Source organism: Rhinatrema bivittatum, chromosome 1 (assembly GCF_901001135.1).
Source record: "Rhinatrema bivittatum chromosome 1, aRhiBiv1.1, whole genome shotgun sequence".
Taxonomy (NCBI): domain Eukaryota; kingdom Metazoa; phylum Chordata; class Amphibia; order Gymnophiona; family Rhinatrematidae; genus Rhinatrema; species Rhinatrema bivittatum.
In genome coordinates this window covers 215,010,507-215,029,494 of record NC_042615.1, presented here as the reverse complement: position 1 = coordinate 215,029,494, position 18,988 = coordinate 215,010,507, and the positions used below count along the sequence as shown (strand labels likewise).

General features: G+C 40.2%; 1 protein-coding gene across 3 annotated transcripts in view; it reads left to right on the top strand.

Annotated features, from left to right (window-relative positions):
* Positions 1–18,988, top strand: part of AFAP1 (actin filament associated protein 1) — a 440,313-nt gene that overhangs the window by 156,077 nt on the left and 265,248 nt on the right. For all 3 annotated transcript variants that reach the window (XM_029591685.1, XM_029591691.1, XM_029591678.1), the window contains exon 3: positions 14,215–14,343. In XM_029591685.1, the coding sequence (XP_029447545.1) occupies positions 14,217–14,343 (127 nt within the window). In that variant the 5' untranslated portion in view covers positions 14,215–14,216. The remainder of the gene's footprint in view (positions 1–14,214; positions 14,344–18,988) is intronic.

Here is an 18,988-nt window from a genome sequence, read left to right as displayed (position 1 = left end):
CATGGCACACAGATGTAACATTTAAATTATTGCATCATTCTGCTGTTCTTTTTCCAGCTTGGATCTAAAATAATGGAATGATGTAGTTGTCTGTCTCTGATTATTTATACCTTTGTGTATTCCTGTGCTGGCATACAGGCCTAAAATTTTATATGCTATTATTTTAACATGTCAAAAATGTTTAAAGCAAACTTGAACACGCTGCTTGACCTGTCTGTGTATTTGATTTACTGCTGAAGATTCCACGTACACACACGCACACACTGTAGATGTTTGCTTTTGTTATTTCACAGGCATGGTATCTGCATGAACACTGTTTAATACGTTCATGCTGAACTATGACACACACAAGGTCTGAAGCATTAGATAGCCTGTGCTGCTTTTGCATAGAGTTAAAGGCCTGGAACAAAACTAGTCTACTCCTTCCAGGGCATCAAGGATTTCCTAACAGAGGCCATCCATATAATGAGATGGTTACATTGCTGTGGATTTTCAGAGAAATACAATACTAGCCTGTAGATAAGTGGGAAAAGTGGTCTAGTAGTGCTTAGAGCAGCAGCAGAGAAGTCTATTCAAATCCTGCTTCTCCCTCTGATGCTCCTTGTGATTTGGGGCAAGTTACTTCACCCTCCATTGTCTAAGATGCAGACTTTGGGCTCTAGACACACAATGGGAGAAAACCCTTTTAGTAAATAGGCCCCTTTGATTGAAAGCCCTCTGAGGAAGGGAAATATCTATTGTACCTGAACGTAAATCAAATCACCTTGATTTGGGTTTTGGAAAGATGAGTACATCAAATCTCTAAACACTATTAGTAGTGATGTTCTATAGCATCCCTATTAACATTGGTATGGGCACTGATGCCAACCCAAATGGATGTTCCAAGTGATATCATCCTGCAATGTAGACAGATACTAATGCTTTTTTCCTGTCTTTTTTTTTTTTCTTTGTTTGGTTAACCTTCTTCCTACTTCTTTGGCTTATTTATTTTTTTCACTTTTGATATCCTGCCAATTCAGAACCTTCTGTAGCCCCACTAACTGCCTTTGTTGATAGAGAACACTACTGGGAAGCTCGGCCTTCAACCTATCTTTAGTCTTTCTTTCAGATCTGTCCTTGAAGCAGAAGTCTTCTATGGACCTCTGTTCCCTCATGCACCTGGCGTGTGAGACACTAAATGTCACGCTAGAGCCATAACCAAGTCCAGCGCAGCAGAAAAGAATATAAGACTTGCCATACTGGGTCAAAACAAGGGTCCATCAAACTCAGTATCCTGTTTCCAACAGTGGCCAATCCAGGTCACAAATATCTGGCAGGATCCCAAGGGATAGACTCCATACTGCTTATCCCAGAGATAGTGAATTTTTGCAACCCCACCTTAATAATGGTTAATGGGATTTTCCTCCGGGAATGTGTCTAAATCTTTCATAAACGCAGCTATACTAATAGCTTTCACCACACCCTCTATCAATGAATTCCAGAGCTTAATTGTGCATTGAGTAAAAAATATTTTCTGTTAGTTTTAAATTTATCACCTAGTAACTTCATTGTGTGTTCCCTAGTCTTTGTATTTTTAGAAAGAGTAACCTGATTAACATTTACTACTTCCATTCCACTCATTATTTTATAGACCTCTATCATATCCCCCCCTCAGCCGTGCCTTCTCCAAGCTGAAGAGTCCTAACCTCTTTAGCCTTTCTTCATAGGGAAACTGTTCCATCCCCTTTACCATTTTGGTTGCTCTTCTCTGTACCTTTTCTAATTCTGCTATATCTTTCCAGAACTACACACAATACTCAAGATGAGGTTGCACCATGGAGTGATACAAAGGCATTATGATATTTCCTGTTTTAGTCTCCATTCCTTTCCTATTAATCCCTAGCATCCTATTTGCTTTCTTGGCTGCTGCTGCATACTGAGCAGAAGATTTCAATACGATGACACCTAGATCCTTTTCCCGAGTGGTGACTCCTAATGTGGAACCTTGCATTGTGTAACTATAGTTTGGGTTACTCATCCCTAAGTGCATCACTTTGCACTTGTCCACATTAAACTTCATTTGCATGCCCAGTCTCCCATTTTTGCAAAGTCTTCTTTCAATTTCTCACAATCCTCTTCTGATTTAACAACTTTGAATAATTTTGTGTCATCTGCAAATTTGATCCCCTCACTAGTTGTTCCCATTTCCAGGTCAATTATAAATGTATTAAAAAGCACTGGTCCCAGAACAGATCCCTGGGGCACTCCACTATTTACTTTTCTCCATTGGGAAAATTTGCCAATTCTATTGTTTAACCAGTTGGCAGTCCACAATAGGACACTGTCCCCTATCCAATGACTTTTTAATTTTTAGGGAATAGCCACTGCTATTAATTGCATCAGTAGCATGGGATCTTCTTAGTGTTTGGGTAATTGCCAGGTTCTTGTGGCCTGGTTGGAAACAGGATGCTGGGCTTGATGGACCCTTGGTCTGACCCAGCAGGGCAATTTCTTATGTTCTTAATTGCCTTTGTCAAAGGCTTTCTGGAAATCCAAATACACTAAAACCACTAGCTCACCTTTATCCACATGTTTATTTATACCCTTGAAAAAATAAATGGTGAGGCAAGACTTTCCTTGCCTAAATCCATGTTGGCTTTGTCACATTAAAGTATGTCTATGTATATGTTCAGTAATTTTTTTTTCTTTTCTACCATTTTGCCTGGCACAGACAGACTCACTGGTCTGCCGTTTCCTTGATCCCTTTTTAAAAATTGGCATTACATTGGCAACCCTCCAGTCTTCAGGTACCATAGATGATGTTAATGATAGTTTACAAATTTCCAATAGCAGGTCTGCAATTGCATTGGCAATGAACCATCAGACCAGACCCAAATGATAGTCTTTACTGGGATGATATCATAGAAAACAATGTATCATGTGATTTGTAGATGGAATAAGAATAGAGTCCCACATTAAAAAGGAAATCGTTCTAAACATCTGTATTTCACGTAATTATGCTTTGAGATATTTCTGATGTATTTATACTGCTAAAAGGTATTGAATTATGAATACTTCGATGTACATAATGTTTCATACTTTTTGTGTCATAACAGCTTTTCTTTCTCAAAGATTTTAGTTGATTTAAAGAAATGCTTTTTTCCCCTTTACTTCCAGTTTGAAGAATTGAGTGATTGTTAGTATTTGTATATGGAATCTCTCATTTTTGCATCAAAGCTTGAGATCTTTTGCACGATTGATAGCAGTGGAGAAAAACTTCAGTTTGTTACAGAGAAGAGAGATCAAATGATGACCAAATGGGAGATTTGCAATGTTAACTAGTGGTCCATAGGAAGTCATAAGCATTGTGCAACTGTGGCCACACTCCAGCCAGATTTATGCAACGCTGGAGTAGATGAATCCAAGGCACATAGATATTTGGTTGAGCGGGTGTTTGTGGACAGCTTAGATTGTGTTAATTGAGCTTCTGTGGAGGCTCCTTCATTTCTGAATCTTTTTTAGTTTGACAGATATTTACGAAGATTTCCTGAATATACTAGTCTTCCCCCTACCCTAGATATACATCTTCCAGAGGCTAAAAAAGTTTTGGGTTAATCGCATCTTTCAGACATACAGCTCTGAAACTAAAGCTAGAGTTGCGATCAGGAAGCCTGCCATAAGGGAAACATGGAAGAAATAAACCTGTTCTCAAATTGTCAGTTGAAATGTCTTTCTTTGGAAATCACCAGAATTATCTCCTTGTTAATTGGGTTGACTGAGGTTTGGGCATCTGTGGTAGTAACGCTTGCATCTCTTGGGCTGTAGGGTGACTGAGGCGAATATTGCATATACAGTGACACCAGCGGTCAGCAAAACAGCTATGTTAAGTCCCTCTGAATGAAGAACCCCCCCCCCCCCCTAACATATCATGACTTGTGCTCTTAGGCACAGGAGGTTACTCTACTAGTTAAGAGAAAAAAAGTGTTAGAAATAGGAGAAAATTTAAAGACAAAGTAAGACGTTTAGGAACATTATAAGTCTCAAGCAACAAATAAATGTAACAATTTAGGGGATAATTTTGTAACTATAGGTAGGTTTTACCTACAGACTTTATACAAGTTTTCAAAGCTTCCAAAAATTTATGCACCAAAACTATTTGCATACAATTATAGCTGCTAGTTTATACACAGATTTTATTTCCCTGGGAAATGTGTACTTTGAAAATGCAAAATTCTGCACATAAATACAAACTCCGCCCACAAAACACCTCTTCAAAACTTCATGTAAACGTACGTGCATAGAGGCCCTCTGGGTATTTATTTACCAGCATCTTGGGCCAGCAGTTTTGTAAAAGCTCATGTCTGCAGGTAAAGCATAGTTTTATTTTATCTCCAGAAATAGTTTTGAAAATGTGGAAGTTATTTTAATGAGGACCTTGAGGTTTTCAATGTAGGCTTTTCCAAGAACAATCATTCAGGGGCAGTATCTCTTCATTTTGACATCTAGAGTATATTACTACATTAGAGCATTTCAACAACGGATGTGAAATCTTTTCTCATGAAGCAGGCATTTGCTGATTAAATGAGCCATGTCAGGTCTTCAGTTTTAATTTCGAACCAGTTCTTTTATTTGTTTGATCAAGGTACATGCATTATTTCAATGTATGGTTTGTAAATTATTCTTAGATTGTGTATCAGTATTTTATTTAACACAAAGAGGAGAACTGTTACATTTGTTTGATGCTTGAGACTTGAGGAGGGTAATTTTGAAAAGGCATTTCCACAATTAACACAGTGCTTTTCCCAAGAAATGGCATGTTAGAAAATTGCCGCCTGACATGCAGATAAACTTGCATGTGCATGCTCCCTGAATGTTTATCCAGACTGAGTAGAAGTGTTTCGGGGAGGGGTTTGGACTTTTATGCATGTATGTGAATTTTTCTGAAACATTTCTGTGAACAAATTAGCTGGGGGAATTTTCAAAGCAAGCATATGTGGGTAAGTTTGGTGTAACTGAAGCAGGTATTTACCAACTTTCTTTTGTGGGCTGTTGTTTACCCCATGTTGCTCATGTAGGAGTATCTGGTTTAGATGACCTTACAGCAGACTATTAGATTTAACCAATAGCCTTGTGATACAAATTCTTTAGCATTAGGGAGCAGATACAGACACTTTCATGAAATAGTAAATTCATTTTATTAGCCATATAAGTAAAACAATATAATACAGTACAATTATTTCTTTTCTTTCTCTGGTTTTGGTTTAGTTTGTTACACTGCCATGTAGTAAAAAATAAACAGAATGTAAGTGTTATCTCTATGCCCAACTTTGTAATTAGGAATTTAACAATGCCAGTCTAAATAGACTAGCTGAAAGGTAATTAAGCCAATGTTCTCAAATTACTGCACAAATCCAGGGTTACTCCTGTTACCGGACGCTGTCTCAACACCATGATTTAATCCAGCAAAACCCCTTCTGATGGAAGACAGATAAAACCCCAAAGTTTTGCAGACATCTCTGAGAGATACGATGGCAGAAACAGGGTAACTTTACTAGCTTGCCAAAGTCTTTCAAGGGATGTTGGCAAGAACAGTTACTTCTATTTATTTTATTATATTATTTTGTATATTGATATTCTGATAATCATAATGGTTTACAGTATCAATATAAATAACATTGTATAAAATATTAAATTAAAAAGCATTTAAAATAACACTTAAAATATAAAATACAAATGAAATTAAAACAAGAAATATCTACCATAAAAGTTCATAAATATTGCAATTAACATAAAAATCTCACTGTCTCCTAGCATGACTTCTCTAATAAAAAATAAAATTACATCGTTTAAAATGCTTTGATGCTTCCTTTCCAAATGCTCTTCTAAATAACCAGGTTTTTAAGGATTTTTTTTTTTTAAAGTTTGATAATTTGACTCTAATCTTAACTCCATCAGAATGGAATTCTAGATTAAGGAACAACTGTACTGAGTACCTGAAAGTTCTGTAAGCAAAGCTCTCTTGGCAGAGCTTTTGGGGAATCCATGGAAAAAGCAACGGGGGAAAGCCCTTAGCAAAAAGCTCTTTCGGGAAATGTCTCTTCAGATAATGTCTATTGTTCATCTGGTAAGATAGAGTCCCCTTTTCTCTATGTAAAAGCTATTGAATATTCAGTTCTGTAGGCTCCAGTGTTGATCTGGATTGGATGTTGCCACCCCCTATAGACACAGAATTGGGGGGGATTCAAATTATATCGTTTGAGTCCCAGCACATAGGAATATTCTCATTCAGGTTAATGAAGTTCAGAGAGTCTGTTATCAAAACAGGTGCTAGAACAATACACATTCCATAGCTGGATACACAGTTTTACCAAGAACGGGTTTCACAATTCTGGTGTCCAGTGTTCTCTTCTCATTTGGTTGGTGATGACAACTCTCTGATATGGAAAACAAAGTCTTTTCTCTTCCGTATGAAAGCAGTCTCTGAAAATTGCCAAAATCATCATATGGCTGCAAACTCCATATTTGTGTTGCTTTAGGCCTTCACTTTTTACCCACTCTGTGTGCATAGCAACAGGCCTCAAGTTCATGATGCTCATCCTGTTTAAGGTCACTGACATTTACCCTACATTCATGAATGATATAATTACTTAAAGGCTGATATTGAGCAAACCAGGGAGCTGGAAAGTTACTGGGCTAACTTTATTCAGCAGAGCCTAGCCAGGTAAGCATTCTGCTGAATATACCTGGCTAAACTATCTCCAGATAACTTTAGAACGGTGATTTACCTGATTAAATTTACCTGGCAAGGAGGACAAGTTTCAAACAAATGCGAGCAGATCTGCGCTAGAATTTTATAACCCACGCATATGAGATATGCACGTTTATATAAAATATTCTTATTTCTATCCCGCAACATGCGCATATGTTTTAAAAAGATACATGCTTACATTTTATGCGTGAAAATAAAGTAGGACTTGTGTGAATCAGGATTTATGCGCATAAATCAGTGTATTTTAAAACATGCCTGCATCAAGGAAATTACCAATTTTACCAATTAGTCCACCGGTTCGCCCAGTCCTTCTCCAGGTCGTCGAGCTCCCCTCAGTTCACGCAGCCCTCCCCGCCAATCAGTGCTACATAATACAAATCTAATATCATTTACGCCAAATAATTAGCAAATCTACATGCATAAGTTTCTTTTTTTTTAATAGCAACTCATGCATGTAAAATGTTGGTCTGTCCCAGAATGTCTCTAGACAGCCTTTTTTTTTTTTTTTTTTTTAAATCTGCGGATATGTGCGCGTGAATGTGAAAATACATGCGTATTTTGGTCCTTTCTAAAATACAAAATATACGAATAAAGGCTACGTGCATGCTAATTTAGAACGTTTTGAAAATTCACCCCTTAGTTTATCTGTCTAGTACTGAACATTGGTGCTAGAAGGATAACTTAGCAATGCTCCAGAAACACACATCCTCCCTTCCTGTCTCTTTTTGCTGCATAGAGGGACAAGAAATTTAAAACTCAAATTTCCTGGACAACCCTTTTGAATATTGACCTCTTAAACTTTTGTATTTGGGCCATTCTCCTAATTCCACCACTTTATTTATTTATTTTTTCTTTTCTCGCTTTCCCTTTGCGGCGGTTGTGTGCCTTTTTCATCTCAAACTAACAATTTAACCATATGGGAGGGAAATTCACAGACAAGAGAAAAATAATGAAGAGTGTACATAATGATTCTCTGCCGAGTTTGAAAAAAGGTAAAGATTGAAGCCAAGCAGAGAAGCCATAAATAAAAAGAGAGAGAACATCAGGATTTGATAGCTGGAATGCTTCATGCAGCTGTATGTTATTTTGTAGGGTACTTAGAATCAATGTGAGCTTTTATTGCCTTCAGAGTGGACTGAGAGTTTAGGATGAAATGTAGTTATTGCATTTATTGTTCTGGATCACAGTATGCAGAGACAAATGGTGGAAATATCCCTCTGTTTTGCCTTTTAGTTTCTCAGTCTCTACCATAAGTAACAATTGAATGGCATGGATGTTTTCAAGGCTGGTTCACCTTTATAAAAAAAACAAAAAAAACAAAACCAGAATACAATGTAGTAAAGAAATGATAGTGTAGTAGTAAATAGGAGGGTAATTACACAAATAGCAGATCTGCTGCAACAATTTTGTTAATTCACTGCAGTTGTGCTTCTCTATCAGATTTAATGGAAGGTTTGCTTATTAGAAATTTTATTTTGGTCCCAAAGAATTTTGTTTTAGGTACAGAATGGGAATCTTCCTTGAAATTAAGGCAGAGATTGCTTGTAGACCATTGACAAAAAGAACCAGCATTCTCTGCCAGTAGTTTAGGAATTCCAAGTTTTCAGGGAGGGACAGGATGCTGGACTCAATGAACCACTGGTCTGACCCAGCATGGCAACTCTTAGGTTCTTATGAGACTCCTAGAGAATCCTATGAGAAAACAGGAGGTTATTTAATCAGGAGTCAGAAGAACAGGTAATTTGAGGCAGCCTGATCAGCCAGCATGCTGCGCATGACCTGCAAGAGACTTGGATTCAAATTCAAAGTCCAGTTTGGATGACCAAGGCTGGATTCAAATTCCAAGTCCAGTTTGGATGACCAAGTCCAGTTTGGATGACCAAGGCTGCGTACTGTCCCTGCAAAACACTGGCTGACTAAAAGAAGCACTTGTGCTAGAGTTGGAAAGCACCAAATATAATGGGATACTGCTGAGCTTAAAAAAAAAACTATATATATATATATATATATATATATATATATATATATATATATTTTTTTTTTTTTTTTTATTTTTTTTTTTTTTTCCCAATCAAAACTGTCATCTGCGGGACGGTAGTACTATGAGCTTTCATTCAGAGTTACTTGAGCTTTTATCCCAGTTTTTAACCTTTCCTGTCCTGAACAGCTAGCACAAGTGCTTCTTTTAGCCAGCCAGTGTTTTGCAGTGGCTGGGACTTTGCCCCTGCCCACCCCAGAGTTTGTGCTGCAGGGACAGTATTTGCAGCCTTGGTCATCCAAACTGGACTTGGAATTCGAATCCAAGTCTCTTGCAGGTCATGCACCACATGCTGGCTGATCAGGCTGCCTCAAATTACCTGTTCTCCTGACTAAATAACTTCCTGTTTTCTCATAGGATTCTCTAGGAGTCTCATAAGAACCTAAGAGTTGCCATGCTGGGTCAGACCAGTGGTCCATTGAGTCCAGCATCCTGTCTTGGACAGTGATCAAACCAGATCATTAGGAAGTACCCAGCAGATTTTGTTGCAGAAGTCCATTCTTTGTTTATTCCTAAAAGTAACAGATGGCTCCTCTATTTCTGGACTGCTGGAAGTCTTTGTAAGGGACTCTTAATATAGGTGGAAGCTTCCTCCTTCCCCTCCAGGCCTGTTTTTTTAAGTTATAGGGATGCCCTGTGCTCTGAATACAAAGGATGTATGTACTGATTACAATAATGAGCTTTCCGATTATTGTAAGGGAATTGTTTAGAGTGACGGTATTGGCTATTGTGTCAATCAGGATGCTATATTGCAACGGCAGGTTCCAAGAAACAAAATGGTAGATGGACTGTTGGAGCCAGGAAGCTGATCAAACAAACATAGACCGGTTGTCTTAGTTGTCAAGATAATTTATTGTGGAGACAATTGTACAGCAGAGGACATTGAAATCTGAATGCTTGATCAGCTTCCTTGCTATATTGCAACTACATGCCTACATTTAAATCATTTGTTCTCCATTTATAGTATCTAAGGTAATTCTCAACAGTAGAAGGAAACTCTTCATTATTTCTTTCAATTACTGTACAGATCCAGCGGCCATGGCAGCAGAGGGCCAGTGGTGGCTCTGTTAGTGCCGTGGCAGAGAGAAAGGGGGACAGTGATACTGCTAAATGTGCTATGCTCTTAATCATTGGCTGTTTACTGATAGAAATACAGCAGCAAACCCACACACGAAAATATTTGCAAGATGTTTGAGTATAAGAACATAAGATATACCATACTTGGGTAGACCAAGGGTCCATTGGCCTAGTATCCTGTCTACGTCAGTGGCCAGTCCAAATCACAAGTACCTGGAAGTACCCAAACAATAACAGATCCCATGCTACTAATGCCGGCAACAAGCACTGGCTGTTCCCTATTGTTTAATAGCAGTTTATGGATTTCTCCTCCAGGAACTTATCCTGTTATGCGAGCCAGCCACGGCAAACCCGCAGCCCGGCCCCCTCACCTTACTCAGCTGAATCCAGTGCCTGGTTCCTCATCCCTGGCGGCAGTGGGCCGTCTGCTCCATCCTCGGGTCACTCCTGGTGCCTCAGTCTCAGCTGCAGATTCCTGTGCTCTGCGTTGGGCCTCTCCCCGTGGCCCTTGGAGAGATGCTGCCGTCCAGCGCCATGCTCCTCCCTAGGCACGCATCACTGATCCTTTTGAAGGGCCTGTGGCAGGAACCTGGCCATGGCCCTGGATGATGTTACCTGAGCAACAGTACTTAAGGCCAGTCTCAGCTCCCTATGATCGCCTTTGCAACAGGTCTTCACGTTGGTCGTGTATTTGTTGCCTCTTTGTGATTCTCCTGCGTTTCTGGTTCCTGATCCTCACAAGTTCCTGTTCCTGTTACTGATTCCTAACCTTTCCTCGGATTGCTTTCTCGGACACGACCTCTGCATTGCCTGACCATGCCGTTGACTCTCTCCAAGCCCAGACCTCTGCATTGCCCGACTACGCTATTGACTGTCTCCAAGCCCGGATGTTTGCATTGCCCGACTACGTTATTGACTCTATCCAAACCTGGACCTCTGCATTGCCTGACTACGCCATTGAGTCTCTCCTCGTCCAGACCTCAGTCTTGTCTTGCCACTGCTTCCTAATTGTCGCCGGCCCTGACTCCAGCTTGCTCTACGACGCCTCTTCAGTCTACGTCCTGGACTTGTCCTATTCAGCCTTCGGCTTGTTCTTGCTTGGGTGCCCTCTGTCTGACTGATTCCATTGGCGCCTGGGTCTCTGGGACTCCGCCTCGTCCAGTACAGACTTCTTCATCCCACTGCTGCTGCCTCTGGGCTGACCCCTCGATCCTTTCATTGATGATGACATACGGAGGCCCACCTAAGTCCAGCCGGCCCTGGTACCCAAAGGCTCAACCTGCAGTGAATGAGGGCTGGTATTGGTGAAGCACCAGTCAGCCTCTGTCCTTCAGCCCACTCCACCTGCCGATGGTGGGGACCTGTAGGATCCCTCCTATGGTCCGGCGTGCGTAGGACCGGTTACGCATGTAAATCCTCGGGATTTATGTGCGTAACCTTTTTAAAATCCGGCACTTAGTCTTTCCGCATTGGCCTTATCTTCCCTAAGTGCCCCTTTAACCCCTCGATCATCTAATAGTCGAACAGACTCCCTCACAGGCTTCCTGCTTCAGATATATTTTTAAAAGTTTTTATTATGAGTATTTGACAGAAGATTACCTGGGCAATTCCCAACTCACCTTTCTTTCCATGTGCTTCATGATCTCTCAATGATGAAGGTTGATATTTACTGAATAACTCATTCCCCCAACCTTCGGAACTATTATTTCTTTTTACATTGTTTCTGAGCATTGCACCCCTCTTCTGTTAGTGTCCAAGAAGGCTAAGTTTCTGTACACGGTTACAAAGCCCCAGTACATGGATTCCTTGAGGGGGGGTGGGGGGGAAGAGGGTGGGAGGATAAACCTGCAGAACCCAAGGCTTCAGTGGAGGAAACCTCTTCCTTGGATGCACTTGTTGTTAAATATGTGTAGGTGCAGAATAAAACAGACTGGGAACTATCACCAGGTATTTTAGACTTAAACTTTACTGTAGATTGTCCAGTGGGATTCCTTGGTGCCAGATATACTTCATCGTAGTTACTTCTGTATCCCAAACATTTTTTTCAAACTGTTCCTTTATCATGTGAATGTGTCCTTTAGCACTGGGTCCTGAGATATTCTTACACTCTAGGACTTGAATGATAATAGTCCCAGGTGGGTGGGGGGTAATTCTAGGTGTGATGGGATCCCTTTCCCAAAATACTTCCAGTGTCCAAAAGATCAGTCCTCATTTTTTTCTCCCAGGGTGAAGACTCTGGTGTGTGTGTCCAGATGGCATGAAACCTTTTACTCTTGACTTTCCTCTCAAAATGGCAAAAATATAATTTTTTGACTGAAAGGTCTTGAAGTCAGATATTTTCCTTTCCTTAACTACTGGGCAGTAAGGGTGGCAACTATCTTCCTCTCAACTCAAAAGGAAAACCCTCAAAAATACCAAAACAAGGGATATCTTATGGCAAGTCACCACTACTTCTCCATGAGTTGTGAGAGGGGAACAGTAGGTCTTCTCTACCTCTGTTCTTCCCGAGGCAATGCTTCTCCTTCCCTCAACCAGGATCAGGGAGTCACAAAAAACTCCTCTTATCAAACTGAATTCCAAAAATCTGGTAACCCTACCAGACAGGTTGTGTACTAGAAAAGGTATATGCCTCTTCCCTAGTACTGTGACTCTTGCTATGATACCTAGAACTAGAGATGGGGAGCACAGAAAGGGTAAGAACCCACTCCTTCGAAAGTTAACAAAAAAATACCATACTGTTCTATCTCTCTGCCTGCTGTTACGCAGACAGAAGCTCACCATTCCAGCAGGCTTGCAGGAGGGACTGTGTGAAATGGTATGCTCCTCTTCTAACCCCTAACTCAGGTTCTTAGTTAGGGCCATATAGTGATTTAAATAGGTGACCACATGGGATAGTTAAATGCTGGACAATTCTACTTTGGCTGTATAGAGTTTGATTGCTGGCTATTTTTTATTTTTTGAAAACTTTTATATCAAATTTACTTACAGATTATTTATTACATATTGGTTATTGATCATGTATTCACTTTAAGATTAATTTTAAAAGCCCAATGTGCACATCAATTAGGGGGATGCGCAAATAAGTTGGACTTGTGTGCGCCGAGCAGATTTTTAAAGCTGGCAATATACACGCAAATCTCCTGAAGCACGCACATCTAGAAAGTTTTCATAAAGGGGCGGGGCCTGGGCAGAGCATAGGCATTTCAGAGCGTGAGCCTGAGATGTGAGCATAAATACCTATGCTCAGCACGCGTGAGTCCAACTTATTTGCACATCCCCCTAATTGATGTGCACATTGGGCTTTTAAAATTAATCTTAAAGTGAATACATGATCAATAACCAATATGCAATAAATAATCTGTAAGCAAATTTGATATAAAATTAAAAAAAAAAAATAGCCAAATAGACAATATTTATTTATTTATAACTTTTATATACCGACATTCAAATGAATATCACATCGGTTTACATTCAATAAGGGTAACAACATAAACGAAGGACCGGAGAAATAAAAGTTACATCTAACAGGGGTTTAAAAGGAACCGGGATGAGGAAGGAAAGATAGGAAGAGCTAGTGAGAGAAGATAAGTGGGTAGATTACCCGGAACTATATTACAATATTACGTGTATATCATGTATGTGTGTATGTATATATATATATATATACACACATACATACACACACACACACACACACACACACATGTATGTATATATAACCTGAAATTTTTGCATTGCTTTTCCTGTACACAGCTTTGGATGGCATCTTTTTTTGGAAAAGTGGGTTAAAACTACCTACAAATAAAATAAAAATAAAATAGGTAAATCAATGAAACCTGATGGTGCATGCTCAATAACACTGATAGAGCTCAAGGAAGTGCTGACTGCATCCCTTCATAGTTCTGTTTTCCTTGCCTTTGGAAGAGAGCTGATGGTATTCCTCTTCCATAACGTAAGGAGGAGGAGGAGTCAGGTATTGCAAATCAGCCTGTCAAACATCAATATTGGGAAAAGTTGTGAAAATGCTCCTAAGGAAAAATATAGTGCAGCAGCTTAAAACATGGCGATTACAGGCCCCTGGATAAAATGATTTCACCAGTGGTCAGATTTGTCAAGGGCTTTGAGGCGATCAAAGTAGCGGATCAGGGTGTTGCATGTAATATTGTCTATTTGGATTTCATTAAGACCATTGGACTTAGTTCTACATAGAAAACTGGTAAGCTAACTAGCCAGAATGGATGGCAAAATACAGTCCCTATCTAGTGATACCCTTTATGTTCCTATGCGAAAATCTTCTTTAAAAATCATCACTGTGAGGTCAGACTTGTTATCTTTCCTTTTTGTTTTTCAGTAATGGAAGAGTTAATAGTTGAACTGCGCCTGTTTCTTGCCCTTCTTGACCATGAATATCTTACAACAACCGTTAGGGAGAAAAAGGCAGTGATAAACAACATTCTTCAGAGGATACTATCATCCCGAGGTCAGTAAAATATCTGATGTCAAACTACTGTGTTTCTTATATTACTGCATCCTGTTAATAAGGAATGACCTATGGCTCCTGTTAATAAGGAATCACCATGGCTCTATAGAAAATGGTTTTAGACTTTCATTTGTATTTTTAAAAATAATTTCCGAAATTTTACCTAAAGAACAGTTTAAAAAATTTGCTGTGGAAAATCTATAATTACCTTTAGACAACACTCCATCTATTGAAAAAATATACGTTATAGTATCTGGGAAAAGGGAACCTGAAATTGGGCAACTTCAAAATCAATCACAGCAATTGAATAATCTAACAGATTTTCTGGAAGGATCTATGCAAGATCAAGTGGAAAAACGTGGAACATTATGTATAAAGTTTCAGAGAGCTGAAGAGAGAGATAAAATCTTAAGACTTTTTCTCCGCAATCGTGATAAACCTTATTTATCACAGAAAATGTGGATGTTTCCGGATATAGCCAGGCGTTCGCAGACTAGGAGGTTAAAAGGGGCTCTGATGACTTTATATTTCTCCTGCAAATGTATACTTAAATACTTGAACGAAAGATATGTGTTTCTAGAACCACTAGAGCTCAGGAAATTTCTAGATGATCATGCTCCTAAATAAGATTTATCAGTTTGATCATGTGATATAATAGAATGTTCTTAGTTCCTTCTAATTTCCTTAAGAAAAATGTCCTAATTTTTGCTCCAGATTGTACATCTTGGATCTTCTCTAATTCCTTATAAATGGTCTTATTCCATGTTATATAGAGGTCTCATGCTATATATCTTTTTGAGTATGGAGATATTACTTTATTTTCAATTTAAGATGAGTCCAATATGAATATTGTATTGTTTTTGTATTGTAAAGACCTATTCATTGACAAGTTTAAATTGCTGTCTATAAGTTGTTAAAATTGCATAAAAAAAAATAGACTTTTTTTTTTGGTTTGTCTAGCCTAAGAATATATTATAACAATGTGAACATTGAGAAGAGAGTTTTCAAAAGCATTTACCTTTGTAAATAAGTGTTTGCCTAGGTAGAACATCCTCTTCATTGTGGCTAAAAGGATGCACAGATTTTCCCCACACTTTTTTGTTTTTAGCAACACTAAAAGGAGACATTCCCTACGTAATGTTTCGATTGTGGGAGGCAAAAGGCATGCGGACATTTTGATTTTCTGATGTACTTGTGCTGTTTTACCCTGATTGCACCTAATTCTGCAAGTAGCCAAAGTGCATGGCCCCTGTTTACACATACACATTGTACAGAGCAGAGCAGCTCTGTAAATATCCACTCCATCATCACTCCCTCCTCTTCTGTTCTCTGCATGAGGCAGCATAGGTTAATTGAAAATCAGCTACAAAGTACATGTGGGGGTAATTTAAGTAGTCCATATAGTTGCCAACTTTGTGGGCAGTTTTAACACAGGTACTTTTAATTCAAATTTCAAAGAGGAACCCACATTATTTCTTTTTGAAAATTAACAAGTGTATAGAACATGTGTTAAAAGCTTCCGATACTTTGTACCTACTGTTTGTGTGGGTGATGGGCTGTAAAAATAGCATGCATACACGCATATGCAAATCAATATACGTACACTGTTTTCCCTCCCCAACCTAAACACACCCAAAGAAATGTCTCTTTTTCCTGTGGCTAAAACTATGCACCCCATGGGAACCCATATGCGCTTTTACATGCAATAGAGGAGGGAATTTTTGGGTCAAGTCATTATACTAGGTTAAATGCCTTTTAAAAATTGTCCTTCTTATATCATGTACACTCTGTCAACAAGCAGGACTGAATTAGCCATGACAAGTGGGTGATATCATCCAGTGGTGCTGAATGGACCCATCTCTGAAGCTCAGTAAAGGTTTATTAATGTGCATGCTAGGAGTTCCTGCGCGAATGCTGCTTTGTGATACCCTTTGTTTCTTTTTTTTCTTGGCCAAGCTTCAGCACTGACAGGTTCGCTCTCGCTCTCTCTCAATCATCTTTCCTTTCAGTCTTCATGCTTTTTTTTTTGTTGCCTCACTGCCTTGGCAGTACCTCAACAGCACTTTTCAGTGCTAAATTCAAAAAATAAAAATAGAAAACTGAGAAGTAGTAATTCTTGGAATGTCCAGTTCCAAAGAGGCCACACCCAGTGGCTTCAAGGACTGAGTCTGTGGCTGCAAAATGTCCATTACCAATGGCCACGACATCTGTTACAAGTGCCTGGGACTTGATCTTGACTCTTGCTAATTGCTTTGACTGTTGGGGCTTACTGGTGCCTGCGTCACAAACAGCATTGATGTTGACTGTGTTTCCAGCTTCTGTGCTAAAGACACAGAGTGTGATGGTGCCAAGGGAATCTGTGCCAATGACACCAGGGACTTATGCTTCAGCAACACAAATGGTTCCCATACCGCTTGCCCCAAATGAGTGCAGTGGCTTTTATTCTTAGGCACCAATGAGCTCCAAGAAGATGAGGAGGTTTGGGAATGCGCCACAGGGTGTGCCGTCTCCTGTGCTGAACACTTCCATGTCTTACTCTACCCCTGGGATATGGTGGCTCTGAAGTCCAGCATCATAGGTGGGGGAGCCCTACCAGAGCAGCTTTTGTTCCACTCAGCATACAAGGAGCCTGGGAAGACCCAGCTCCGTCCCTTTGCTACCTTACAGAGCTCCTCCATCTTCCCAAGTCCAGTTCTGCTGGGATCTTCCCTCTTCATTTTCGATGTCTTTATCCCAGCTCACCTTCTTTTTCAAGATCCCAGGCCTTCCAGATGCCCATCAGTGTTGTCTGCCCGAAGTATTCAACCGGGGTCCCTTCCATTGTATCTGGAAACCCCAGATCCTATCTGTTCCATTATGCATGCATTCTCGTGCACAATAGAGGGCACACAGAGTCTCCATGCACCCCTTAACCTAAGTAGCCCAGGGGGAGGTCTCCACTTGGAGTCTGGTGCATGTCTTTCTAGAGGATGAGCCCTTTACTTGTCTCAGAGCGGAATGTCTCTTCTTCCAACTTCAGCCCAGAGGACACAATAGTCCACAGAGCACATAGCAGAATTGGTGAAGACTAGTTTTTTACTTCTTTGGTGGCTAATGACAAGGAAGGCACCCTTCAGCCTCTCCTGTCTAGGATGTGTGATTTTTCCCTCAAAGGGGGGTCCCGCTTCCATGCCACTGAAACTCTTATCAGAAACTAACCCATTTTAGTTGGGTAGGTCATCCCTCTCTGCAGAGGAGTCCTGCCAGCAGTCACAAGAATATTTAAGAAAGCTTGAAGACTGGTCGAGGATTTGGCAGCTGGGATTCAATGCCAAGAAGTGCATTCATGCATCTGGGGTGTGGTAATCTAAAAAAGTTGTATATAATGGGCAGTGAAAGGCTAATAATGTGCACGGACTGGGAGAGGGACCTTGGTGTGATAGTGTCTGGTGATTCAAAGGTGGCGAAGGAATGTGACAAGGTGATAGCTAAAGCCAGTTGAATGCTGGGCTGCATAGAGAGAGGAATAACCAGTAAGAAAAAAGCGGTGATAATGCCCTTGTACAGGTCCTTGGTGAGGCCTCACCTCGAGTACTGCGTCCAGGATGAAGACAGGATAGAGGCGTTACAAATGAGAGCGACCAAAATGGTCAGCATTGGAAAACTTGCGAGGAGAGGCTGAAGGATCTGAATATGTATACCCTGGAGGAGAGGAAGTGCAGGGGAGATATGATACAGATCTTCAGATACCTGAAAGGATATAATAATCATCAAAACATTTTCCATTGGAAAGAAATCAATAGTACTAGGGGTCATGAAATGAAACTCCAGGGGGGATGACTCAGAAACAATATCAGGAAATATTTCTTCATGGAGAGGATGGTGAATGCTTGGAACGCCCTTCTGGAGGAAGTAGTAAAGACAAAAAAGTGAGAATTCAAAGGAGCATGGGATAAACACTGTGGCTCCCTTAAAGGCTAGAGGATAGAAATTAAGAAAAGAGCATGGAGGTAACTTGCTGGTGTGGTGGTTACTACCCTTAACAAATAAGCCTTGATATTGTTAATGCAACTCCATCATTGCTTTCTGCTTCAATGGCAGTTGGAAAAGGGGAATTGGATTCAGACAATAACCAATGAGGGCCGCAACTTTTGTAGTTTGGGGAACAAATACGCATGGGGGTAACTTGCTGATACAGCTGGTACTACTGTTAACTAATGAGCCTGATGCTTTTAATGTAACTCCAACATTGCTCTCTGCTTTCATGGCTAGGATATAGGGAAATTGGATTCAAACAGCATCCAACAAGGGCCCTGACTTGTTGTTCTGGGAAACTGATAGGCATAGGGGTAAACTGCACAGTGCAGCAGATACTAGCATAAGCTTGCTGGACAGACTGGGTTGATCATTTGGTCCTTTTCTGCCATCGTTTCTGTGATGATGTGCAAGGTACAGAGACTGGGACCTTCCTCAGAAGTTTTCCCCTCTGAGACAACCAAAGTCTCTGCCCCAATTTCCATCATCTTCATCGGGGTCAGGGTTAGCATCCCTCCACCTCTCGGTTCAGAGTAGGGGTCCTCTCAGACACTTTATCTGAACTGTCAGAGCATTCATCACCACCAGAAGATCTCTTGTACTCCAGATTCCTGGACAAATTGAGTAAGGT